Genomic DNA, 25,914 nt, shown 5'->3' with positions numbered 1-25,914 from the left:
GTTGTATGTGTTACCTGTTGTTCTGGCTGTGCAGCACTTTGGTTGGCCGTGTCGCTGTTTTAAGTGCTCTATAAATAAAGTGGACCTGCACAATATTACTTAAATTAGAAACATCTTGTAAATGTAAATGGACTGTACTTTTAGTGTCTGTCTAAACAAGACGCTCAAAGCTCTTTACAACAATCTGTGCCTCATTCACCCGTCCATACAGCTCTATACTAGATCTGCACAGAGAATAATCAGCTTTATCACAGACACTGATGGGACACACATCAGAGGCAATGAGGGGTTCAGTGTCTTGCGCAGGGACACTTCAACATGTGACTGCTGGTGGAGTCGAACCCCCAACTCTTGCACTGGAGGACGACTGCTCTAACCACTGAGCCACAGCCGCCCCAAGTTTCATCCCATAATGATGCAGAAACAATGGTTCATGCATTAATCTCTTCTATACTGGACTGCTATAATTCTTTATCATCATCCATGCATCCATCACCTTTACCCACTTCTTCCTTTTTGGGTCGCGGGGGTCACTGGTGCCCAAATCCAGCAGTCACTGAGGAAGAGGCGGGGGACACCTGGACAGATCTCCAGTCCATCACAGGGACACATAGAGACAAATGAGACAACTATTCACTCTCTCTCTCACCTAGGGACAATTTAGAGTTACCAGATCTGTATATTAAAAAAATATAAAACTGTGTAAAAAGTCTTCAGCTGGTCCGAAACGCCGCTGCCAGAGCTCTGATGAGAGTTACAAGGAAAACAGTTCTTTACTCCAAATAACAAAAACTCTTGTTCTTTATTTTCATAACAAAAAACCTTCACTCTCAGACTGCAGGTTGACATGTGATAAACCTGCAACTGCCCCACGCTGGGCCCTTGAGCAAGGCACTTAACCCCCAGCTTCTGCTCCCAAGCAGGTCCCTCTTGAAAACGAGTCCTCGTGACTCGCCGAGACTAACCTGTTCAAAGGAAGGTTGAATAAAACAAAAAGTAAACTCCACGTGGACCAGTCCTTCCATGTGTGTTTCTACTTCCTGTCCTCTCTAACTCCAGCTGGTCGAGGCAGACGGAGGCTCATCCTGGTTCTGGTTCTGCTGGAGGTTTCTTCCTGTTAAAAGGGAGTCATTCCTTCCCACTGTCACCAACGTTCTGCTCAGGATGGAAGACTGTGATGAAGATCCAACACCAAGTGACGACTGTTGAAGTAGACCATTTGAGCTAATTGATACTTTGTAATGTACGGCATGTGAATGTGTTATAACATTTATTGTAATGAGATTTGAATAGACTTTTTGATTTGAACTTGTTTTCTGCTGTGAATTGACTTGATACGAATAAACTGAATTTATTTAAATTGTGTCAAACCTGATTTAAAGTAGATGCAAAACAAAAAACCCGGTGTTTTTTCCCACTAAAATATGTTTTTTGGCATTCATGTGATTTTATAACCATAAAAAAAATAAGAAATAATCTGCTTTGTGTGTGTACTGATGGTAAAAGACGTGTAGATGAGTGAAGCACATTTTACTGGACGTCGGGGACATTTAAAGGAATGAAAACCTTCACCTGCACTTTAAAGTGAACTTGAAAAAGCCAAGAGTTATTTGATGCTTGTCCGGTTTAAAATAAAACCGTCAGCTGAAAAGAGTGGAGGGTGCAACAAACTGAAAGTTCATCCCTGCGTGGTTTCTTCTCTGGTTTCAGCCCAACAGGCAGCTTCTGCCTCGCTCCGTCTGAAGCTCATCCTGTTTGCAGGTGACCTCTGCTGGAGCAGCAAGACGTGCACAAAGTTTCAGACTAAAAACTGAACGTTCGCTCTCCCAAAGTCTTATTTAAATCACTCATTAGCATAAATTAAAATCACAACTTTGGGGCAAAATCTGCAAAAGATATTGAAACGTTAATTGGATTAGCTGCTTCAGATTAAGGCAAACTGAAATGATACAAACATGAAGATTAAAGCATAACACAAGGAAAGCAGTGAAAAGTTGTCAAACAGCATTTTACAGTAAAGTTGGTTTTGAATTTATTAGATTAGTACGTTTCTTTTCTTTTAATAACCTTATTGTTGTTTTGTTTGTTGTCATTTAAGCTCATGTTTTCTGATCGGAGCGTGGATGTTTCTTCAAGCTTCAAGGTGACTCGTTCAGATATTTGTGGTCTGAACTGTAATTTAATGTAATTTAATGTAATTTAATGTAATTTAGGCCGGGGCAATCAATAAAATGTTAAAATTTCTCATCCAAAGTTTGGCTTTTGAAGAAAGTAAACATTTAAAATTAGCAGACGGATTCGAGCTGAAACTTTTCCATCTAGCTCACAATAAATACGATTTTTGCAGCGACAACTGTTTTTTTTTAAATGTTTCATAAAAGATAAATAAATGTTTTTTTTTAACAAAAATCATTTTCTGATATATTTCACCAGGGGAGGAATTTAGTTTGGAAACCATCTCCATCCAAAGTGACTAAACTCTTCAAATCTTTGACGAAGTGATGTTTTGTTTTTCAAACAGATGCATACATTTACACTTTACATTTGTAAAGTAAAACCTAATTAGTTTGTTTACGATAATTCAAATAAAATCAACGATGATCTTGAAGCTCGGTAAGTTTGAAAATGCATTTATGTTTGTTACAGTGTAGTGAGTCACGTGAGGTACGTGTCACTTGTTGTATGACAAATATATGAATTATATATGCATACAATATTCACGAGTTCTTCATTTTTCTGACTGTAAATGCCGTGCATTGAATTTAACAGAAATGTGAACGAGAGACGTTATTTATCTTTGACCCATCAAATGAATGGAATCATTTATTTTCAAAATCAAAGTTTAACATCAAACATTTACATTAATTTGGCAAAATATGAAAATAATAACAGACAGTTTCACAGAAAATGAACTTCAAATCACTCGGCGGTGATTTGAGGACTTTGCTTCAGACATTTCTAAAAATATCTGTACTGTTTTATGAGAGAGAGGTGAGTTTAAGAGTAAATTGAGATTTATCTTACAGAGGAATATGTGAGGGAGATTTAATCTGTTTAACCAGAAGTTGCACGCTCCGTCCGATCTCAGCTTCTCACGGTACACTTGGTCAAAATAGAACCATCTACCTGTTGACGATGAATCAGCGTTGGATGTAGTTCCTTTCTGACTCGTTTCAGCGTCTCCGTCGAGAGCTACCAAACCTTCAGAAAGTCGTGCGTTGATTAGCTCAAAACAGAATTATAATCCCCAAAAAACCTCTGGATTCTTCATTGCTCTGAAGCTTTCAGAACCGACTGCATTCTCAATCTTTGAACTCTCATTTCCTTGGAATTCTGAAAATCTCCATCCTCTGTTCTCTTGGACTCTCAATCAACTTGAACTGGGGAGTTGCCACATTTTATTTGGGTCGACTTCCTGTTCAATTTAGAGCTTTCTGATTCGTGGAAGGACCAGAAAGAGGAGTGGTTTTTGACGTAAGGTGTTTATCAACAGTCGAGGTCAGAGAATGAAACTTGTTTAACATACAGAAAAGATTATTGCAGAAGCAGCAGACTTTTTGGAGTCTACTCTTAGTAATCTTCTGAAAAAGTTTAAACATGACATTTCTTCTTCAGTAAACATTTTAGTTGACCGAAGACCAACCTTTCACATACTTACGACAGCTTGCTCATTTCAGACAGAAAGATCAAGAAAGGCATATTCAGGTGATTTCTGCTTTGAATGAGGAACAAAAATCATTACTTACTGTTTATGTAAAATAAAAATTAGTAGTTCTTTTCAACCTGTAAAGCATTGAGTGAACTAACACAATTTGATTATCAAAACATTTGTAAGACAGTAATGATTATAAAGAATTGTCTTTTCTGCTTGATTAATTCAAGAAAGAAAGTTCATCAGATGGTTCAGACTTATTCAGATCAATGAAAATAACAGTCTCTGTCCATCTGGTAGATTTGAGGTTATCTGGTTCACTACAACAGTCAGAATCTCCCAACCTATTTACTGCACGGTGAACAAATGAACCGTCTCGTGTTTTAAGCTGTCTCCTAATGAAGAGTGTCAGGACTGAGCTGAAGCACAGCAGAAGACGTCTTGAACCATCTGTGGAGGTCACTGAGCCTGAGCTCCCTGATTTTTACTCTCCTGCCACGATTTCTTCCTCAGCTCCAGCTCGGCGTCAGTGAACGACGCCGGGCCCCAGTTAGTGATCCTCTGCTGGACTTTATGACCTAAACAAAAACAGACGCAAGTTCTTTAAACGCAATGAAAACAACAAATGACTTACACTTGGAGTTTTGTTTCCTATTCAAAGCACAGTGACAGGAGTTAGAGTGCACGTTTGAACCAAGAAGAGGTAGAATTTACTGCAGCACTGAGAGCCGGTGCAGCGGGACAATCTTCATTAAAATCATTAAAAAGTATTTGCTAAAACACACGCCATTGATGCACAAACTGTAAAACAAACACGTGGCAGTAACATTAGAAAGTAAAACGTGAAGAAAGGCCGTCAGTCCTCCTACCTGGCTGGATGAGGCGCACCAGACCCTCATGTTTGGCCACTTTATCTTTCCACGTCTTGGTTTTATTCGCCGCTCGCTGCAGCTTCCGCGACACCTCCTGCAACACAGGAGAAGGAAACGTGTATTTTAGACTCTTCTATCTTGTGACGTTGCGTTTACTACGTTGTGTGGAAACTTAGGGAAATTTATGCAAATAGATCCAATATTTAAACTTGAAAAGAGATTAAGATAAACTCAATGATATTGCACGAACAGAGTGATAATTATTTACTATTATTTAATTACTGTATTTTCTGCCATACACTTTGCATCAGTCCAAAAATGTCTAATAAAGTGGAAAAATCCATAAATACGTTGCTTCACCGTATATGTCGCGTCTGTTACGCGTCACCGCTGACAACCCGTAAATGTGAGCCGGTGTGCCAAAAATCGATTGGCTGCCAAATGGCGGTCGCGGAAGCATGCCCGGGAGGACTTTAACAAAAATTTAACAAGATTAGCACTTAAAAACAATTGTTTGCTCAAAAAGTGCATCTCTGTCTAACTTTTCTTTAATAAATGCACCGTGACAGTCAAATCTGCTGCATTTCAAAAGCCGATGCGCAGAAACAGCAACGCGCAGAGGGCGACTCGCTGTGCATTTCTTCAAAATTTATGAAGATAACCACCTAAAAACAATTATTTGTTTTCTTCACATTATAGTAAAGGTGTGTCTCAGTCTAACTTTCCTTTAAAAAATGCACTTCAACGGTCAAATCAGCTGCATTTTGCCGGGGCGGTGCAGTGAAATGAAGCTGATTTGACAAAGATGGGAGCTGGACGAAGGAGCTACTTTTGCCTATTACATGACACAACGGCATACCATACTACTCAAGTGCCATCTAGCGGCTGAAAATGGTAGTGTTCAATTTTTTCAGTCAGAATGAATGAAAACGGTTTTATCTCAGCCAAAAATTGAGTTAAAAATATGGGAAAAAACATAAGTCGCTTCGATGTATAAATCACAGGGTATGCAAATTATGCAACAAAAAAAACCCGCAATTTATAGGCTGAAAAATACGGTATTTATTCAGACATATAACCGTGCCTCCGACCTGATACTGCTCCACTGCGCCCTGCCGCTCCCTCTCCAGTCTCTCCAGCTGCTGCGCTGCCGCCTGCAGGTCTCTCTCCTTGTCCAGACGCTCGGCCCTCAGCTCCTCCTTCTCCGCCTCGGCCTCAGACAGCGTCCTCTGCTGCTGCAGGTACAGATGCTCCAGCTGTGCCCTCTTCTCTGCCTCCTCCTCCAGCAGCCTGCCAGGGAGAGCGCGGCGAGACTTAAACGTGTGTTTCTATAAACCCATTAACTGTTAAATAAGAGCAAATTACAAACGCGTCCAAGCAGGAACAAAGAGCATTTGTCAGAACTGCAGAAACCGTGCGAAAGGTTTTGAACTCCAACGTGGATGGACAAACGGCACAAATGCCAAGATACGTTTTTAACTCCCTCATACTGGAACTTGTTCCTCATACTGACGTAAAAACAAGTTTCTGGATCAACAAAGTCCATGCTCAATAATCCAGGTTTACAATCTGGATCTGGACTGTAAGATAAAAACAGCTCCTTTAAAAAAAAAAAGGGGCTAAAGAATAAAGAAGTTAATCAAATCCAATGGGAGCGTCATGGAAGAACTTTAATTCATTCGTCCTTTATTTATAAATGCATATATTACATAAATGTGTTTATTTATAACTGTGTTCAACAACCTGGTAAAATATTCTGTCTTCAATCATAAGGATTTATAAAGGCACTATAGACATTTATGTAATTATTTGATTAAACCAATCTTACATGAGTACAGAGTAACGAGTTAAACTAACTAATAACTTGAGACTTGCTGTATTTGTAATGGCTTGTTTGCACAGGGCCCAGGACATCGTTCTAACACAGATTAATAATCTCAGCGGATTTCTTTACTGGTAAAATAAAGGTTTAAATAAAAATAATAATAAAAAAAACTTATTCCAGCTGATCATCTGCAAATATTACTTTGGTTACAAAGATGTCAGTCTAGATACTGACACAGTTTTGTTTTTTACTAATACAAAATATTTTGAAAATTCTTTGGTATCAATAACCTCTCCTGTAAACCTGCCCTGTATTTACTACTGGAGGAAATTATTGATTTTATATCAGTTTTCTGCCTCGTTTAGTTCTAATCTGGTTTTGGTCAAATCTTTTGTTCAGTTCCTGTTGGTCTCTTGATCTTGTTCTTTCTTTCAGACCTGTGGAGTTGATTTAAAAGCTAATTAATTGTATATTTTTGTAAATTTATTTTTTTCTTACTTGCATCTGGTTTTGCTCATTGCGTAGTTGTACACGTTCACACGCAGAAACACGGCAAACAGAGTAAAACTACAACTCTGAGCTAATTATTAGCTTCATTAGTCAGTTCAAAAGGACAACGATTCAGTTTGAAAGCTCTGGTAAACTGGTTTGTGTTGTGGTAAACTGGTTTGTGTTGTGGTAAACTGGTTTGCGTTGTGGTAAACTGGTTTGTGTTGTGGTAAACACACCTGGCCTGCAGTTTTCTCATGGCCTCCTCGTCCTGCTTGGTCTGCTTCTCGTCCTCCAAGGCCTCCTCCAGCCGGTGGTACATCTCCTCGAGCTCTCGGACCCTCTGCAGGTACTGATCCAGCTCACTGGTCTTCTGAGCCATCTGCTCCTCCATCTGCTGCCGCACCTGAAGACGACCACACACTCACTACTGGACCAACCATCGGGAGTCAGCTGTGCATCCATGTTAACTTGGGTTTGTGTTGGTGAGATGTCTCGCTTGAGGACGTGGTTAATGTTTTCATGGCACAAGAGTCAGCCGGTTCATCTCAAACTCAGGCAAGAGATGAGTCACATCATCATGGGCTCAATATTTATTTGGCCTCTTTCCACAGAAGAGCAGTATTTTATTTAGGTCCTAACTCTTCGATAGCAGCTTTTGTGTTAACATCAAGGTTTTTATTTCCACATCAGTGGCTTTCTAGTGGGGCGTACCACAAGGTTCCATTCTTGAACCTCCTCATTTTTCTTTATACCTGCTGCCACCTGGTGTTCTTTTTCACAAACATTACATCCCTTTTCATTTTTGATGCCGACGATTGTCAAATCCAGCTGTTTCAGTTGAGGCAAAGCTCATACTGTCCAAAAGAAATCTTGATACAGTAATACATGTTTTTATAACATCTAGGCTTGATTACTGCAACATGCTTCTTTATGGAATCAGACTTCTATTGCTCGTTTGAAACTACAGCAGTCCCTCGCTGCTTCGCGGTTCGTTTTTCGTGGAGTTGCTCTATCGCGGTTTTTCAAAGTAAGATTGGACGTGACACGTGATGGATGAGCCGCACGATCGGCATGGAATTATTATTTGAAATATTTTAAATTATTTAACACCTGCTGCGCCTGTGTGCAGCCCACAGCTGCAGGAGAAGCTTCTTCCTGCAGCGTGTCATGTCTCCGCTCTGCAGGGGAGGAGTGGGCGTGGCCAAGAGCACTGGCAGGTGACAGGGAGCTGAAATCATGACGCTCTGTGTCTTTTAGAGCGTTCAGAGTTTAGAAACATTGTTTAGAAAACTGCGAGAGTGTGGGAAGTGTTTAAAACACCTTATATATATATGAATACTAAAATAAACTACTACTTACTATTTGTACTACTATTTCTACTTTGCAGTTTTTCACTTATCAGGGAGGGGCTGAGAACGGGATGGGATGGTGTGTTGTGGTAAAATCACTAAGCTCAGTTTTCTTTCTACATTTGTAAAAAAAATAAAATAAAAACTATGAGTCTCTGTCCGAGCAGAGAATTATTTTACCAGTTTTTCTCTCTCCAAGTCCAACCTGTAGCGATCCTGCAGGTCCGACTGAGTCTTCTTCCTCCTGAACTCCTCCAGTGTTGCTTTGGCTGCAACTTCTTCCATTTTCTGTGGAGCACAAGAGATGACAGAGCTCTTCACTGCTCAGCCTGGATGGAAGTCCAAACAAAACAGAAACAGCTTCAGAAAGATCATTTAGTTTTTCTGTGCTTGCCTCTGTAAAACCACATCAGCAAAAAGTGACCAAAAAAAACCACACCTCCCAGATTACTAATGATAAACAAAACAGCGGTCAGATTAAAAAGAGAAGTGAAAAGTGAACAATAATCTGCTGCAGCTTGAAAATAAGTTGATCTGCGTCTTGGTGGTCTAGAAGCAGGTGCTGCCGGCTGATACAGTGTTTGCATGGAAAGTTTTGCTTCCTTTTTCACTCGGTGTGTTTTTGCAGAAATAAACCACAGGATTTGAGAATAAGCAGATTTGGACAACACCCCCTGAACTCACGCTACTGTCTGATAACTCAGATTAGACTAGAGAATGTGAACATCTTTCAAACTCTCAGAGTATTTAACGTCTCTTGTTTTAACGTTGTAGCGTAATTCTGAACGGATCATAGTGTTTAAATGATGCGAAGGCCAAAGCGTTTTTTGCTGATGCGCCCACGATAAAGACGCTGAGTCGTGAGTTTTTGTTGCGAGCTGTGAAACGAGACTGAGTGGCGTTGATGCACAGACCAGCCTCATGTCCTCCAGCTCGCTCTGCTTTCTCTCATTGGCCGCCTGAAGCCTCCTCATCGCCTCCGCCAGGTCTTCCTCCTCCACCTGCTGCTTCTGCCGGAGCTCCCTGCGCCTCAGCCGCGCCTCGCGGTGAGGAGACGACAGCCCCAACCTCAGCAGCTGGATGCACATCTGTACAGCTGCCATGAGACAGAGAGAGAGGCTGATTGACGTTCAGCAAACTCGGGGCGCTGCAGAGCCGTGGACTCCTTCAGTACCTTGAATCCATTCCTGCTTCTTCTTTTTGTCCGATGCGCTGATCTCAAAGCTTTTGTCGGCACATTTGATAATAAAAAGACATTTTTTTCCATCTTTATCCACCAAAGACTGGAAGAGATAAAAATAGTAAAGCTTCTTGAGGCGTGTCGCACTCAATAATAAACTTTCTTTCAGCTGCTCCTTCTTCAGGGGTTGCCACAGCGAGCGAACTCGCATGAAAGTTTGGCAACAGCCGGATGCCCTTCCTGATGCAGCCTGGGCTCGAACCCGCAACCTCAGGATTACAAGACCGCAGCACTGACCACCGAGCTACCAAACTGTTGCTACTCTGTACAGTCTTGCAGGAAATGAGGTTATATGTTTGGTAAACGGAGAAAATGATTTAAAAATGAGAACCAGAATAAACCGCTGCTCTGTTTACCTCCACGCAGCAGCTCTGGTCCAGAACAATGTCTCCCTTCTTCTCCACCAGGTCTTCACAGATGTAGTAGGACAGCGAGGTGGGTCGGAGAACAAACCAGCGCTCAGTCCAGTTCTTCCTCCTGTGGCCTTTTTTCATCATGTAACCCTTTAAAAACAAGGCTGGAGGTAAACTAAGGGTTCACACCGACCTCAGGTGAATAAAATCTGATTCCTGCTGTTACAGGTCACATCTCCAAAAAGGAGAATCTCACGCAGCATCAGATCCACATCCTGTCTAACCTGCTTGAGGAGATCCAGAATGAGCTCTGAGAACACCTCGCTGATGCCCATGGACAGAGTCTGGTGGTCCACGCCCTTGCTGAAGTAGGTCACTCCCACCAGCTCGATCAGCCCCCAGACGGTCAGGCAGCTCCTCGTGTTCTGGTGCAGCTTGTAATCTGAAAACTTCTCCTCGCTCCAGCAGATCCCCGTGGCCTCCGACAGCCTTCGCAGCAAATACTCCACCTTATGGGACGGACACAAAAAGCTTAATTTGGAACCTAAATGTTAAAAGAAATTCCCGCTTAACTTCATTTACTTTACGTTCTCTTCGTTGTGAAACACTTGTCTGAATTATGCATTTTTTTTATTGGATTTTTATTCTTATTGATTTGACTCAAAGGGAAACGGTTAAATTTAGTTCTAATAAAAGTAAGTCTGGCTAACAATGTTGGAAGTTAGCAGGAGCTCAATTTAGATGGATAGTCAAACTCAAGGCCCGGGGGCCAAATGTGGCCCTCGTTGACGACTTATCTGGCCCCCAAGATGATATGTGAAAAGTAAAATACATTTTTTACTTTAATTTTTTTCCGTAATCTTTGATTATGATGTCAAAAGTCCAAGAGAAAATGTCAAATGAGACCAATCAAACTCTTTTTGAGGAACCTGCAATCAAGAAAAGATGTTGGGTTTCAAACTTGAGTTAATGCAGATTCTGAAACCGGCCCTTAGTTTGAAAAAGGTTTTAATTTTGGCCCCTTTTTATAAGTGGGTTTGACACCCCTGGATTAGAACATCCATCTTATCATTATCTGAGATCATCAGAGGTCCAGCACAGGTTGAACAACTGGGAGATAGTTAGAGAGGACACACTGAGATGGTTTGGACATGTCCAGAGGAGGGACAGTGGTTTGGACATGTCCAGAGGAGGGACAGTGGGTATATTGGTAGAAGGATGTTAGAAGTGCAGCTGCAGGAAAAAGACAAAGAGGAGACATCTGGATGCAGTTAGAGAGGACATGGAGGTAGTTGGAGTGAGGACAGAGATGGAGAACGACTCGCTGTAGAGACCCCTGAAGAGGAAACAGCCGAAAGACAAGGCTAAGCTCAGTTTCGGCTTGTCAGTCTTGGGTTTCTCAAGCTAGTTAAAGGCTCTGGAAGAACAGGAACACGCATACTTTGAAAATAAAAGAAGTTTAATTATAAACCAGCTGTTTATTTATTTTATTACAGACAGAGCAAAACATCTGCATGAATCTCCGCGGTGTTTCCTAAAGTCTCTAGTACTAGAAGAACTAAAAGTAAGTTCCTGTTCTGACAGAAATGCACCGTCTGAATGCTGCACTGTGCTTTCTACGGAGACGGTGTTCAAATGAGACAAAAATGTCGTGATATTTTTGTCTCATTAGGAACATTAATAGTAACATTAGGAAGAAAACTAGTGTGGATTCAAAAAAACTAACAGTGAAGCACAGCAGAGTGAGTGGCATGGTTTGGGCCAAGCTTGTCACATCAGAGCTGGGAAACCTTGTAATTAATGAAGGGCTTCACAAATACTCGATTCAAAAACACATAATTTTTTGAATGACCAAGTCCTGTAGCAGGAAGTAAAGAAAGCTTTTAAACTTCAACTACCGTTTTGACTTACGGTAATTTCCGGACTATTGAGCACACCTGAATATAAGCCACACCCACTAAAAAATATATGTATATTTTGTACATATATACACCACACTTGTCTATAAGCCACAGGTGTCCATGTTGTAACATGAGATATTTGCACAGAAAGATTTTTTTAAACTTAATTAAATACTGTAGCGTGGCAGCACACGGCTACTGACAAATGTGCATCTTGTTGTAGAACAAGAACCAACCACCAGATGGCGTCTTATAAACTTTATCTTACTGTTCAACACTCGGAGTGAAGCCCACAGGTCGTCATGGCAACCACCTCCCTCACTCATGGTTACTGAATGGCCTAACACATGATGAACACATGATGAACACATGAACTAACAGGAACAGACTAATCACTAAAAGAACAAGGCTAAACAGCTAACTGCAATAATTAACAATTAACATAAATGTTACCCATAATCCCTCTGAGGCCATGTGACAGTCCACGGCAGCAGAATGCTACAATACGTAGCGCTGACATACACAAATACTACAGTAAATGTTTGTTTTTCTGAACAGTGTCAGTAACACAACTGGTAAAAATAAAATAAACTACAGTAGCCTACCAGGAAGTCATTGATCATTATCTTCATATTGTCGTCAGGTCTCTCTTGTAAAAGAGTCCTTGTGAGACTAACCTGTATAAATAAAGGTTGAATGAATATATATTTTTTACCTTTATTTATAAACGTAGTCTCATTGAGTCACAAAAAAAAATCCACAAATTAGCCGCAACATTGCATAAGCCGCAGTGTTTAAAGCATAGCGGCTTATAGTCTGGAAATTACGATAACTTTGTTAAAACCAGAATTTTAATTTCACTGAAACATTTTAAAAAGAAACAGCAGCAAAATGACAGAGCATTTCTTTAAAGATATTTTGTTTTCTAGCTTTAATGTGAGGGCATGGCATGAAAACAGGGAACGTTTGTGAGTTTTTACTTTGTTTCTAACTCTCACGTGGACACGTTTTATTTTTATCTTTTAACTTTAATCACTGTTGTTTCTGCGCCTCTGTGAGACTCTTCCTCACCTCTTCAATGACGATGACGAGCGGGTATTTGTCTTCGGACAGAAAGTTGAAAAGGCACCAGACTTTGAAGGCGTCGTTGTCCGAGATGATGAGACGCTGAGAGTGAACGTTTTTCTTGTAGCACAGCGTCCAGCACATCCTGGAGAACTCCATCACGTCGAAATCCTCACGCACCTGCCATCAGAAACACTGAGTCACAAAGCTGGGGGGGGGTCTTTGTTTGTCTCTTTTCAGAAACCCTGGGTCTGCAGGATGTGAGGTGCAAATGTGACGTCATCCAAAACCTCATCTTTATTCAAGTCAGAGCTCAGAAGTGAAAGGCAAAGAGAAAACAGCCTCACAGAGGAAGTGAGAAACTGAAGGAGTTACGTTTTAAAAACTTACTCCAACTGCTCTGAGATCAGTTTTACATTAAAACACTCTGTGACTCTGAAGGTTAGTGAAGTGTTTCTGAAACTAGATCTTAACTTGTCTCAGATGATTGATTATTAATGAATATTGATAGAAACATTAGACGTGAACAGAAGCATGTTTTTTTTTTGTTTGTTCTGATTTAAAAACCTGTTGGTCCTCACCTTGTCCAGGATGTACCTGTTCAGGTAAGGCATGTAGCCCTCGTTGGATAGAGGCCCCTCGTTATCATTTTTGAAATGCTCCTCAAAGGTCCCGGGGTCGTGAGGGATCCTCATCACGGTGCACAGGTTGTAGGACAACACCTGCAGAAGACGAGCGTTAATCAGAACCAGAACAGGACCGCAGGTGGTTTCAAGCGGACTCCGGGAGAATCGTGTTAGGATTTACAGCTGCAGGTAAACGACTGCCTTCATTAAGTTCGTTTAACTTGGTTGGTTTTAAGCAAACACCACAATTTTTTTATATATTTTTTTTAACACAGCTTAGACCGGGGCTTTGTGAAGGCTTGTCCAGAAGCTTGGCCTGATTTGTCCAATCAGGAGCCAGATGTGATGTTTGACGTCACCGTCCTGTTGGAACATCTGTTGTGTTCGCTTCAACTGTACAGCTGTTGAGTCAAGGTAAAGACTTGGGTTGTCCTCCTTCCATTTGTTCCATCCACTCTGTGCAGTGTAGCAGCCCCACAGCATGATGCTACCACCACCGTGTTTGGCACTTGGTAAGTTTGAAAGCCTCACCCGACCCCCGACTCGACTGACCATCGGACCTTTCTCCAGGAGACTTCAGTCTGACTTGAAGGCGCCACTTCTGAAGCAGGACCTGTTATTTCTTCTCTCAGTCCATGGCGATGTGAAGCTGGCTTCCCCGTGGACAGGGACCCCAGGTTTCCATTTGATGGCAGGCCTGAGCTGCTCTTGAATATCTTAACCAGTCAGTCCAGTCCAGTACTTCCTGTTAAAGCCCTTTCACGGCAGCAAAAAGAAACTACCAGCTGCAGTTAATCATGATCACTAAAGAAAGTTCATAGTCTTGACGAGGCGGCTGTGGCGGTTAGAGCAGTTGTCCTCAAGTGAGAGAGTTGGGGGTTCGATTCCACCAGCAGTCACATCCTTGAAGTGTCCCTGGGCAAGACACTGAACCCCTCATTGCCTCCGATGTGTGTCCCATCGGTGCATGAACGTGATAACGCTCTGATTAGTCTGGTAGAGCGCTGTATGAATGGGTGAGACACAGATTGTGTTGTAACGAGCTTTGAGTGTGTGGATAAGACAGAAAAGTGGTGTATACCATAAATACAGTCCAGTTACCATTTTGATGTTAGACACACGTGAATGCATGTACATGTTTGAGCCTTGTGCATCCAGTACCTGTTTTTACTCGATGGATGTTTAAATAAATCATTCAAATCACCACAGTTGTATGAATTCATGTTGGCTGCGTGCAAACTGTATGTTTGGGTTGAACTGAGAGCTCTGTCCCTGATAAGCTTCACCAGTCAAGCAACACTTCATGACACAAACTGGGGGGTCTCCCCTGTGGTTCAGTTTCAGCTGCTGATGCAAAACATCAGCAGCACCTTAAAATTCTGCTGCTGAATAGATTTACACGAACCACAAACAGGCATCATAAGATCATCTTAAACTGCAGATAAATCCACCGTGAGCTGTGGGTGGGGGGGCACCAGAGTAGCTGCACATGAGGTGAACTTAAAATGAACGTGGTCTTCAACAGAAATCAAGTTTCTGTCCTGCAGGGGCGGAAAGGGAACAAGAAAAACAATCATGTGAGCAGAAACGCACCTTTAACTGAGATTTGGAGACTTTCCCACGATGATCCACGTCCAGGGCTGTGAAGGCGTGCCAGATGGACTTCAGCAGCTCCTCCCGGAGCCACATTTTGTCCCTCAGTCTGTCCTCTTGTCCTGCTTGAGACTGCTGGAGGCGCAGAAGGAGAAGTGATGATGGAGCTCCACCACGTGATGCTGCTGACTCTTTTTGTTTTTTACTTCGTGCTCAAAGCTCAGGGGGATTCAGACCTTAATTCAACTGAAACAAAATGAGCTGCTCACGTGTTCATATTTATTAGCAATCTTTGTCAAAGGTCAGTGGTTTTATATTTTTGTGTCTCATTTTGTTCAAATGGCATCTGCAGTTTTATTTAGACCTGGTAAGAACCAGATGTTTTTTCATGGAGTCTTGAAATTTAAAACTTTAGGTTTGAAACATGGAATAACTTATTTTTAACTTTTTTCTGCAACCGTTTGTTAGAAACTTCCCTGAAGATAAAAACATGAAACATTTGACAAACCTGGGAACATTTTATTTTAAAGCATGTTGATATGACTTTTTATACCTCATAGATTTAATAAATAAATAAAAATTTAAAAGTCCTCAGGACCATCAGACAAGTTTCTCTTTAAAGCAGATTTGAGCTTTTAGGTTTGGACTTTTCTGTAATTCTTCCCAGACGCAGTGTGAAGGTTAATTTAATTAGGATTCACATAAATCTGTCTTTAAGTTCAAATTTAGCTCAACTTAACACCTGTTACTAAACCTTTATGTTCTGAATTATAGCAGGTGCCTGGAAATCTTCCACTTCTTCATTAGAAAACCTCCCATGACAATTTTAATCCGAAATGTGAACACGTTACTTTATTTATTCAGTTCTGTAATTTTTTACAAAGTTCAAGTCGGATTTTAATTAAGTATTTTGGAACCTCATAAATTATTTCTTGCAGTGCAAACCAGTATTTTGACCATTTGCTGAAAGCGTTGAAAAGAAACTTGTGGTTCTGACACTTGTTGGGGACAGCAGCGTGCAGGGACACGTCTTTCTTCTTCCAGCTCTTCTGGGAAGATTCCAAGGTGTCCCCAGGTCAGCCAGTCTTCCCAGTGTCCTGGGTCTTCCCATGGTTCTCTTCTAGTTGGATATGCTCAAAAAACGTCCACGAGGCAGGTGCCCGAACCACCTCAACTGGTTCCTCTCGATGTGGAGCAGCAGCTCTACTCTGCCACATAACTGAACTTCAGAAAACTCTGTCCCAGTGATCCTGTTCTTTCCATCAATAACCCAGTTTGTGACCCCAGGTGAGGTAGTAACGTAGGCCTGCAGGTAAACAGCTTCGCTCATTCAACCGAACAGACGGGCAGAATTCACAATACAGTACTGTGCAAGCTGCACTAATCCGTCTGTGAATCCAGTGCTATTTTTCTCCTCTCTCTGAAACTAAACCCAGATACGTCCACCCATTTCCAGCCGAGGACCATGGCCTCGAGCTTGGAGGTGCTGATCCTTTCCTCGGCCACTTGACTCCAACTGCAGCCACTTCTGCAAGAGCCGGAGATCACGGCACGACGATACCAACAGGACCAACATCATCTGCAAACTGGATCAGTGAGAACCAGTCCTGGTGGACTCCCCACTCAAGTGGTCTGATTTACTGCCGGCAATGCAAACCAAACTCGGCTGTGGAGGCCGTAGCATCAAATTTAAAACTCACAAGAGTTTGCAGTGAGGGTAAAGAGTTGGTCCAATGTTGCACAGCTGGTCAGAAGCCACATCACATTTGATTATTGGTCATACTCTTATCTCCAGCACCCTTGAATACTTTACTGGAGAGATGCAACTGGAACTGGAACACACCCCACTTTGAAGAGTTAAACCACCAATCTGCAAATTGGGTCAGCCCACTATGTCACAAAGACACACCAGCAGCATCCATAGTCTTGAGGAACATGCAGTCAGGCGACTCTTAAAAAATTAAAACTGCATTTCTTTGATTTGCTCGTGTGTCACGTACTCATCAGTTCAAATCTCAGCTCCGAGTACCGACTTCAGCAAACATCTTTTTTATGATTATATCGCATAACAAATGTCGAGTTAAAAATTTGGTTTGCTTCAGAATAATTAATCCTTAAATTAGATCTGGTAACATTTCTAAAACGTGTCATTCTCTTAAAATTAAAGGGCTGCTGCCCACTGGTGGGAAGGAAAAACCAAAACACTAAATCCATAAAGAACTAAAGGAAACAAGCAGCCTTGAACTCCCTTAGCTTTTGTTTTTTTTAATATGTTGTATATATAGATGGTTCATCCATACACCAACCAAAAGCTTGAGACCTTCACGACAGGTTGAATTGTACATGCTTCAACGATGTATCCGATTACTTTAGGCGCTTGCACTCGTCCTGTAGTCATATTGAACACCAAGAGCATCCACTTGTCCTGAAATCGAGGTTTTCCAAACGGCAGCTGGTCCACTCTTCACCAGATGCATGATAACCAGCTGGAACGATCGCAAAGTAACAAAGTTACAGCTGTTTTCCCCATTAGTTTAAATAGTCTTCAATTAAAAAAAAATTGCAGTCTGATACAGAAGGCTAGAAGACCTGAACAATAGGAAAGTGCTAGTCATTAATTTACAGAGATCAGGCATCACATAGTTCTATGAATTATCCAATATGCTACATATGAATACAGCTGCTGATACCTTACAAAAGCCTCGGCTTGTTTTTCAAGGCTACTTGAAAAATAACAACCTTGGCTTGTATGTACATAAACAGGAGTTTATGCAGATTTCACCACTAGAGGCAACATCTCATTACGGCCAATTGGCCACATTAGTGATAATGATATATTTAGTCCCATTATCAATTGTTACACCCCCTTTTTGTTTGACTGGAAAGAAAAGACGAAATAGTTGCCGTCGAGGGACCCCCCCCACCCACCCACACACAAACGCAGGGCAGACAACAACGTTGTTCAGGGCTTCTTTTCTTGCATCGTGCTCAAGTCCTTGGTTTGTTTTCCTGAGCCATCCGTTGCACTTCGGTTGCTTTCCTGCATCTTCTGGAGCGATTTCCCATTTGACAGATTGAAGAATGACTCAGAAGAACCAGTTCTGGAACCACTACTTAAGGGAACAACACAAGCTTTTTGTTTTTCACTTCACTACAATCAGTCACAGAGTAATAAAAAAGTAGAAGAGACGACTCAATTCATTCCCGGAGCGGTGCCGCCGAAATTGAAAGTGGACGGCACCACTGGCGTCGCAAACTTGTACCCGCCGTGCTTCTCGATCATCTTGGATTCTGCAAGATAAAAACATGGTTTCTTTTTTTAAGGTCATTTTAAACAAAAAGATTCCTAGATAATACACGGAATATATTCTGCATAAAGTATATTTTATATTTAATAAAACGTGAGTAAAAAGATAAAAGGCTGATGAAACTTATGCACAAATTAAATGAATTCACGACTAAAGGAGTCATGATTTTATAACTTCATTAATTAGACACCGTTCTGAACAGAGGCGTCGATCTGTGGGTTGCAGACGATCAATCTGTGTTTTACTCTACAGACACTTTCATAAGTTTTATTAATACTTTTAGGATTTTATTATATGGAAAATAAGGAGTTAACTTGGGATAAACGCTGAGAACAACCATCAAAACTCACAATTTTACTCTGGCTTTAAGAGTTAAAGCACCTTTAATATGGTTATAATCTCTAACGGAGTGTATTTTATGATATGTGGTACCAGGAGACAGAATTTTAAAAAAAGGAAGAAAAAATGCCGTGTAGAAAAGTTTTTATTGTCAAAACGTTAAGTGCAGCATCACTGCTTCATTCGTCTCAGTCGGCGCTCACCGTGTGCCGCTCGCCTCTGGTCTGCGAGCGTGCCGATGTCCAGAAGCTGTTTACGCTGCTCCTCATCGAGGCCTTGTGTTAGGCCCTGGTACCATGCCGGGTCGCGGGTTTGAATATCTGCATCAAATGCATGAAATGAGCGACTCCCAAACAAACCAGTTACCCCAAGCCTTCCATCATGTCTTACTTTGTAGTATGGCTTTAAAGATCTGATACTCGTCCACTAAATTATCTTCATCGTCTACAGTTGTGGTGTAGCCTTCGAGTGCCGTCTCCTCAGCATCGTCCTCCTCCCAGTCGTCGTCGTCTCCGTCTTCTCCTGCCTGCTTCGCGAGCATCTCCAGGTACTCCTGACCCTCTTCGTCGATGTCGTCCTCATCACTGCCCAGCTCAGCTGCACGAAAGAAAGAATTTAAAAAATAAAGATTAAAAAAAAAAAGGAAGCAGGACACCGGCTGAGGCCGACGCAACAATTACCGTTTTCATCCTCCTCTTCCCCATCTTCGTCGTCGTCTTCGTCGTCGTTCTCGTGCTCTGCTCGACAGACGTACGCCCGCTTGAGGCCGCTGAACAGAAGAATGGCTGCTGGAAGAAGCTGGCTGCCCACCTGGTTAACAGCCTGAGGCCTGTGCTCCAGGTCCATGAGGGCGCAGAGTCCCAGAATGCACATCTTCCTGTCGTGGAGGCTGGAGAGGGAGCGGGGCCCAACAAGAAATTAGCTGAAGATCGGTTCAGTATGAAATATTAAAGTAAAATATAAATCACAAAGTGATTCAAGTGATAATTCTAAAGACTGTCTGATTAAATGTACTTTAAAAAGCCTGTAAACGTCAACGTTCGTTTATAAAATTTATTACAAACTGTCAAAACTGTTAAAAACAAAACTGTGGGTGTTGTATGCAACTGTGCCACTAGATGTCACCAACAGAGCGTGTCAATAAATAACCAGCTCTGTGCACGTATCAAGTCATCATAATTTAATATTGACCGAGGAGGAGAAAACCAACTGCATCTTCAGTTTTACATTTTATTGCAAATGAGCACAATCCAGACTGTACTTTGTGCTGCGTCTCACCCGAGGAAGCAGTCGACGTCTTTAAGCCACTGGGTTATGAAGTGATTCGTGATGGGCTCGGTGTGGTTGGGGAAGCGGAGGTTCTCCAGGGTGTTGAGGAGCAGAGGGGGGCTGTAATAAAGTGCAGCGATGGCCACCTGCAGGCACATGGTCCTCAGCTCGCTGGTCTTCACCTCCCGTGTCAAACGCTCCAACGCAGTGCCCACGAACAAGGGCACAACCTGCAGCAGCAAGGTGAGCACTCACTTTAACACAAGCAGGATTGGTTTCTTTATCTTTATCTTTTGAACAAGTTGCACAACTCGAAGGCAACAATATTCGTGCAAAGCTCATTTCCATATTTTTTGAAAGTTGTAATGTTTTGCATTTTATTGTTGTTTTCGTTCTTGCCGTATGTAGCATGAGATCACTTCATCTCTACATGAAAATTGTTTCGACTTGGACAGGAAGTTTGAAATAGACACAGCGGACGTGGACGATTATTTTTACTGATTCTATTAATTAGGCCCAGAGAAGGTACGAGACTCTGTCTGGACAAATCAGATTTACTGGTAATTATTTAATTAATTGGATCGCAATTAATTTCAAATAGCTTATTAGCATCCCTACATGAGACCATTCCAAAACATCTAATAGAATAAATCTATATATCTAATAGAATTTAACCCATCGCGCCTGGGATGCACCCAGGTGGAGCAGTGGGCAGTTATGCAAGCACCCGGGGAGCAACTGGGGATTGGGTGTCCACGTCATTGTTCACATACTGACTCTTGCTTTAAGTTGACTCTCTCTCTTGCTGAAGTCTGTGATGGACTGTCCTGCTCCTCTCGTGTGCGTCGATGATGATGTTCTCTCTGGTTCCCCTCGGTCGTGGTCCACGTTAATCTCATTTGTTCCATCAGTGTCGCAGTGTTCTCAAACCACTCCGGTGGTTTGATGACGGAGACAGGAAGGCCCTTCATCTCTTGTTGCTTCTTCAACAGCGTCCACGTCCATGACTATCTTTCAATAGTCTTTTAGCTTTGGTGTGTTTTTGTCTCTGCCCAAGTAGACTAGGTGCGTAGTCTTGGTCTATTAACCCGTTTAACCTTTCGTTTTCTGAGCTTTATTAAGGACTTCTTCTTTAGTCCTTTTGCGCAAGAAGCGTGTTAATGATGGATGGTGGTGGGGCGCCACCTGGTGGAGCAGCAGCTAAAGCACCGTGTGCCTGTTCAATCTGGAGGTTCAATCTGGAGGTTCATGTCGGGGCGAGCTGGAGGTTTACTTTTAGCAAACGTTCAATAAAATTCATCATTGACAGTAGGGGTGCACCGATTGCAGTTTTCTGGCCGATCACCGATCACGAAAAAGTTCGAGCTGCTGATTCCGGTTTTGTTTTATAAGCGACACCGTCAGGTGTTACAAGGTCACAATGCACCTTCAATTTTCATTATTTTGATGAAAACAGACTCTTGAACATCATCCCAGAAACAATACAAACTTGTTTTAACTGGCCATGAGGTAGTGCTCTGAAATTCAAATGGAAGTTCAGACAATTTTTGTTAAAACACACAAAAAAAAAATAAAAAAAAAACGGTTTCTTATGCAAGTATCGGCCGATTTCTGTTTCCCAAAATTAAGGGAATTGGGGCCAATAAATCATATAAATAATTATACTATAAATAATTGACAGGGCTTCTTTTTCCTCCCTGGCTTTCTGTCGCACCATAAAGCCTCAAATTATTTTGTCTGGAGGGGCCCTCTTGGTCACCAAGTTGTGAGTTGAGTTTTATTAGCGCTGTCAAATCATCTTCCGCTGACTGCACTCTCTCTTCTGTATCCAGAACTCGGCTCTCCACCTCCTCAATCCTGGCGTTGGTCTTATTCAGCTCCTCTTTTATGCATTTTAGTTGTTGCATATTGTCCTTTCTAAAATTATTTATTCTTTTTGTAGACAGCCCGTAGGTCGACGTCTTCGCTGCCTTCCATTTTCTTTCACAATGCTAGCATTAGCAGTGTTAGCATTAGCCTATGTACCTTCATTAGCTTTGGAGTCTTCATCAATAACCTTGTGTTATTTCGTTGTTTTTGACCAACCTGCCAGTCTTTCAACATTGCCCTGTCCTTTTTTAATATATTATGACAAATCTGTTTGCATGTGAGCTTTAAGGGCTTTTTAGATCCATTGCCGGGAGCAGCAGTCCTACACGGCCATCTTGTAGCGTGCTCCTCCAGAAGTACTTCTTGTTCAACTTTAAGTTATAACTTTGTAATTTACTTGTGCGAGGTGCAAGACTGACCTGATCAATGCCACGACCTTTGCACTGCAGAATGATCACCTCCAACATCTTGGCTGCATGGCACTCGGGGTCCTCGCCTGGATCGCCCGTCAGGATCTGTGAAAGTGACAAAACCAGGTAAATCACCTTGTACGTGTTGATTAACAGAATCTGAACAGGTGCATCGCATCATTCACCTTTTTGCACATGCTGTAGATAATCTCCAGGTATTTGGTGTCAGACAGGAGGGTGTCTGTATCAACTGTGACGTAGTTGTGAAGGAGAGGCATCATATCTGCAAAACAAGCAGTCCTTGGCTGAAACACCACATGAACAGAGGCAGACGAGCTTTTCTTGTGGTCTCCAAACTTTCGTGAGCTACTAACTGCTCTTGAATGTCTTCCAGTCTCACCGACACACACACACTGTATTTTATTGCTAATCTTATTTCAGCGTGCATACCTGTGAAGTAATCAAACCCATCTTGCTGGAAGACTTCATACACAAGTGGAAGAAGCTGCCACATTTGTGGTGACACCTGCTGGCAGGTCAGGCTATGAGCCAAGGACAGGATCTCCTCATAAAATTCTGGGAAGGAAAAGAGAAGGTGAACACGATCAGTTTATTGTCAACGGGCCGGCAGAAAAGTTTTAATGTGCAATGCAGGTGGAATGTGGAAGCACGAGGAGAACCGGTTGTGCTTACCCAGGACATGTTGCTGCAGCACGGTGCCAATCACCTGCAGACAGATGCCCTCCAGCTGCTGAGTGATCTGCAACAAGGGGTTAAAGGTAATGGGAGATTTGTCTACATGCACAGCACGTTCACAAGATCAAACTATAGTTTCATCTTTATAGTGTGATTCACGTTTTATTTACAACACTTGAAGCCATTAATAACATCTGAACTTGCACAATGTAGCCTGATTTTTATAGAAATTCATTCACCGTGCACTGCTCAGATAAGAGTTTTAAAACATGGCAGCAAAAAAGTAATGGAAAGGACAAATATTCACTTGAAAGGTAGTCACATTTCTTCTTTTTAAAAGCCAATGGTGCTTCTATAATTACTCAAAATGTTTTTAAAAAAACGTATTTTTCCGCCTATCAGTCGCAGATTTTTGCATAATTTGCGTGCCCTGCGACTTATACGCCAAAGCGATGTATTTATGGATTTTTTTCTTGTATTTATAAACAAATTTTTGGTTGAGATGATCGTTTTCATTCATTCTGACTGAAAATATTGACCACTACCATTTTCAGTCGCTAGATGGCGCTCAATCAATCCCAATCGATTTTAGGCACAACACCGGCCCACATTTCTGGGTTGTCAGCCGTGACGGATAACAAATGCAACACGTCAGCGGTGACGCATAATAGAAGAGACTTTTTGAGGATTTTTCCATTTTATTAGACATATTTGGACTGATGCGACGTGTACGGCAGAAAATACGGTATTGAAATCAATAAATAAATCAAACACCAGCATATAACTATGGACAGTGGAATTAGCTAGAAGCTACAATGAGGAATATACCTGTGTTTCATGTAGTAAACTAAATGTATTTGTCAAACAAAAAGAACTGCCTTATTGTGAACCAAAATGTACCTTCTCAGCCGTGTTCTCAACTACTGGGCACAACCAGAAATCCTAATGGTTGATGGTTCGTTGGCTTCAAGCACCAGGAGTGCATGAACAGACATGGTGGAATGGTGCCGGCACTATTTCTAGCTCCTGCCTCAGTCTGAGTCATTTCGAACATGGTGAGAACAGAGTGTGTTCCCAGGAGTTGGTGGGTGGTGTAAGTGTGTTGGCAGGAACCCTGAACAGACCAGAGCTGCTTCTGCAGATGAAGTGGCACCGAGCTGGGCGGTCAGCTTAGAGATGGAGTGTGTGTGTTCATGTGTGGGCAGCTTGCTTCTAACCTCTTTGTGGTCCTCCACCACACTTAGCAACGTGTCGATGGTGTTGAGGATGCTCATAGCAGTCACAGCCTTGTCATCGCCCCCCTCCTCATCAGGCCCCGTCTGAATCACCTGGTTGAACGTCATTGCCTGTCAAAGAGCAACCATCACAACATCAAGATTTATACACAAACGGACACTTTGTTTTAATGTTCCTGAAAAAATGAAACCAGATCAGATGGTAGCGATCTCTTTTACAGACTGAAGGTTGTTTCACGACAGTTCTGAGAAAAGGCCGTGCAGACCAGTCCGTAAAGAAACAGGCAGCAAACTGAAGATTCAGCAGCAGCTCGCTGTAGCCTTCAGTTTAGTGTTTGTGAGCAAGAACGCCCTTTGATTCTTTTTATCTTTAAATGTACAAGTTCTTCTAAAGGGTTGTTAAATGTGTTTAAATTAAGTCACCGTTTTATTTATTTTTCTAAAAAAAAGGTATTAATTTCAGTATCATGGAGACTGATTTAAAGAAATTGTAATGTTACAAAAGGCTGCCAACTTGTGTTTCTTTAGCTACAGAAACAGACAAAGTGACCAAACCCAGGTCACTGATGACACTTTCTAAGGAAGAGTCGTTTGTGATGGAGAAATGTGATAATTCTGATGCATTTGTGTGAATTTACACTTGGATTTGTTGAGTGAAGTAGCAGATAAACGTACTGTCACACCTTTGTGACCACTTGGCTGAATACTGTAACACTTTATAAAGGAATCAGTAACTCAGTGAAACTAACCTGTATAAAGAAAAGGTTGAATGAATCTCAGCTTCAGAGGGGACAGAACGCTGCTGCACGACCTGTAACTGGCTCACCCCAGTTTGACCACATTCTCCTGTTGTAGCCTCCCTGCACTGGCTGCCCGTACACTTTAGGTTTAAAATCATTTTATTTGTTTTTAAAGCTCTAAATGGACTTGCCCCGCCCCATCTGTCCGAGTTGCTACATCCCTACACATCTCGATCCCTCTGGTCACGTGATCAGCTGCTCCCGAGTGTGCCGAAGACAAAGTGTGAGCTCAGAGGAGACGGTGATTTTGCCGTGGCAGCTCCTAAACTGTGGAACGACCTTCAGTGAACATCAGACTCTTCCGTCTGTTTTTCATACGTGCAAACCTACCGTAATAACTTTTATTCCCCTTTCCTTCACAATCCACTTGGAATAACATCCATCTCCTGCTCTCATCGTTTTCCTTTCCACTATTCGTTCCCCATCACTGATTTGACCAATTTTACTTTCCAGGAAACTTGTTACTTGGCTTCTTTCTCCCCAACACGATCGTTCTCCTTCAAGGTGTTCTTGATAACACCAAGTTCAAGTTGTGTTTGTTTGTCATATGCAGGTTAACACAGGGTTAACAATGAAAAGGATGAGAAGAACCGATTTGACTCGTTAAAATAAAAATCAAAGAACAAACCAACAAGAAAATACAAAAAAAAAAAAAAAACATGCAGTAAGGGCACACAAAGAGACATTTAGCAACAACATGGTAGAATATAATGGTGCAGCAGGACGACACCATCAGCTGGACTTTTCAGATCTTGGTGCATGTGACAGCTACACTGTTCCAACATTCGTGCGAAGCTACCGGCGCCCAATACAGACGCGCTAGCTAAGATGCTACAAACGTAACGCTTCGCTTCTCACGCACATCCCAACCCCCACCCGGTCAACAACTTCAGTCGCTAACATGGCGGTAAGCTAGCGTGCAACACTGAGGTGTCTCCTCCTCCTCCCCGTCGACATAAACACCTGAAGAGACGAGCACCTGCTGAGCCAAGTGACCGAGGAGGAACGCCGTTTCTTAAA

The 25,914-nt window shown here is 42.0% G+C and overlaps 2 protein-coding genes across 2 annotated transcripts in view; both read right to left on the bottom strand.

The window, feature by feature from the left end:
* Nucleotides 1–4,111: 4,111 nt before the first annotated feature.
* Nucleotides 4,112–15,076, bottom strand: LOC119427973 (switch-associated protein 70-like). Its single transcript, XM_037695620.1, has 12 exons — nt 14,969–15,076; nt 13,331–13,471; nt 12,756–12,929; nt 10,068–10,292; nt 9,787–9,933; nt 9,365–9,473; nt 9,105–9,286; nt 8,371–8,478; nt 7,078–7,244; nt 5,616–5,814; nt 4,522–4,618; nt 4,112–4,230 (listed from the first exon to the last, which is right to left on the bottom strand). The coding sequence occupies exons 1-12, from the start codon at nt 15,062–15,064 to the stop codon at nt 4,112–4,114; spliced, it is 1,764 nt and encodes a 587-aa protein (XP_037551548.1). The 5' UTR covers nt 15,065–15,076.
* Nucleotides 15,077–18,004: 2,928 nt separating this feature from the next.
* ipo7 (importin 7) overlaps nt 18,005–25,914 on the bottom strand; it is a 15,561-nt gene continuing 7,651 nt past the window's right edge. Inside the window, exons 16-25 of the mRNA XM_037689547.1 lie at nt 24,077–24,205; nt 22,857–22,923; nt 22,614–22,739; nt 22,349–22,446; nt 22,173–22,268; nt 19,894–20,114; nt 19,296–19,504; nt 19,006–19,212; nt 18,819–18,935; nt 18,005–18,259 (exon numbers count right to left, since the gene is read on the bottom strand). Coding sequence (XP_037545475.1) covers nt 18,162–18,259; nt 18,819–18,935; nt 19,006–19,212; nt 19,296–19,504; nt 19,894–20,114; nt 22,173–22,268; nt 22,349–22,446; nt 22,614–22,739; nt 22,857–22,923; nt 24,077–24,205 — 1,368 coding nt within the window. The 3' untranslated portion in view covers nt 18,005–18,161. The remainder of the gene's footprint in view (nt 18,260–18,818; nt 18,936–19,005; nt 19,213–19,295; nt 19,505–19,893; nt 20,115–22,172; nt 22,269–22,348; nt 22,447–22,613; nt 22,740–22,856; nt 22,924–24,076; nt 24,206–25,914) is intronic.

This window comes from Nematolebias whitei, chromosome 2 (genome assembly GCF_014905685.2).
Source record: "Nematolebias whitei isolate Nwh7 chromosome 2, NemWhi1, whole genome shotgun sequence".
Taxonomy (NCBI): Eukaryota; Metazoa; Chordata; class Actinopteri; order Cyprinodontiformes; family Rivulidae; genus Nematolebias; species Nematolebias whitei.
The sequence above is the reverse complement of the archived record's forward strand: the minus strand, read 5'-3'. Positions and strand labels throughout refer to the sequence as shown.

What these genes read in the sequence shown, in the direction of transcription:
- LOC119427973 (XM_037695620.1), bottom strand. Translation starts at nt 15,064, where the DNA reads ATGTGGCTCCGGGAGGAGCTGCTGAAGTCCATCTGGCACGCCTTCACA. An exon ending in ATGAGAAAACTGCAGGCCAG is followed by an intron (nt 5,815 to 7,077) that starts GTGTGTTTACCA and finishes TCTCCCTGGCAG; the next exon opens with GCTGCTGGAGGAGGAGGCAG. An exon ending in GGTGCGCCTCATCCAGCCAG is followed by an intron (nt 4,231 to 4,521) that starts GTAGGAGGACTG and finishes GTTTTTGTTTAG; the next exon opens with GTCATAAAGTCCAGCAGAGG.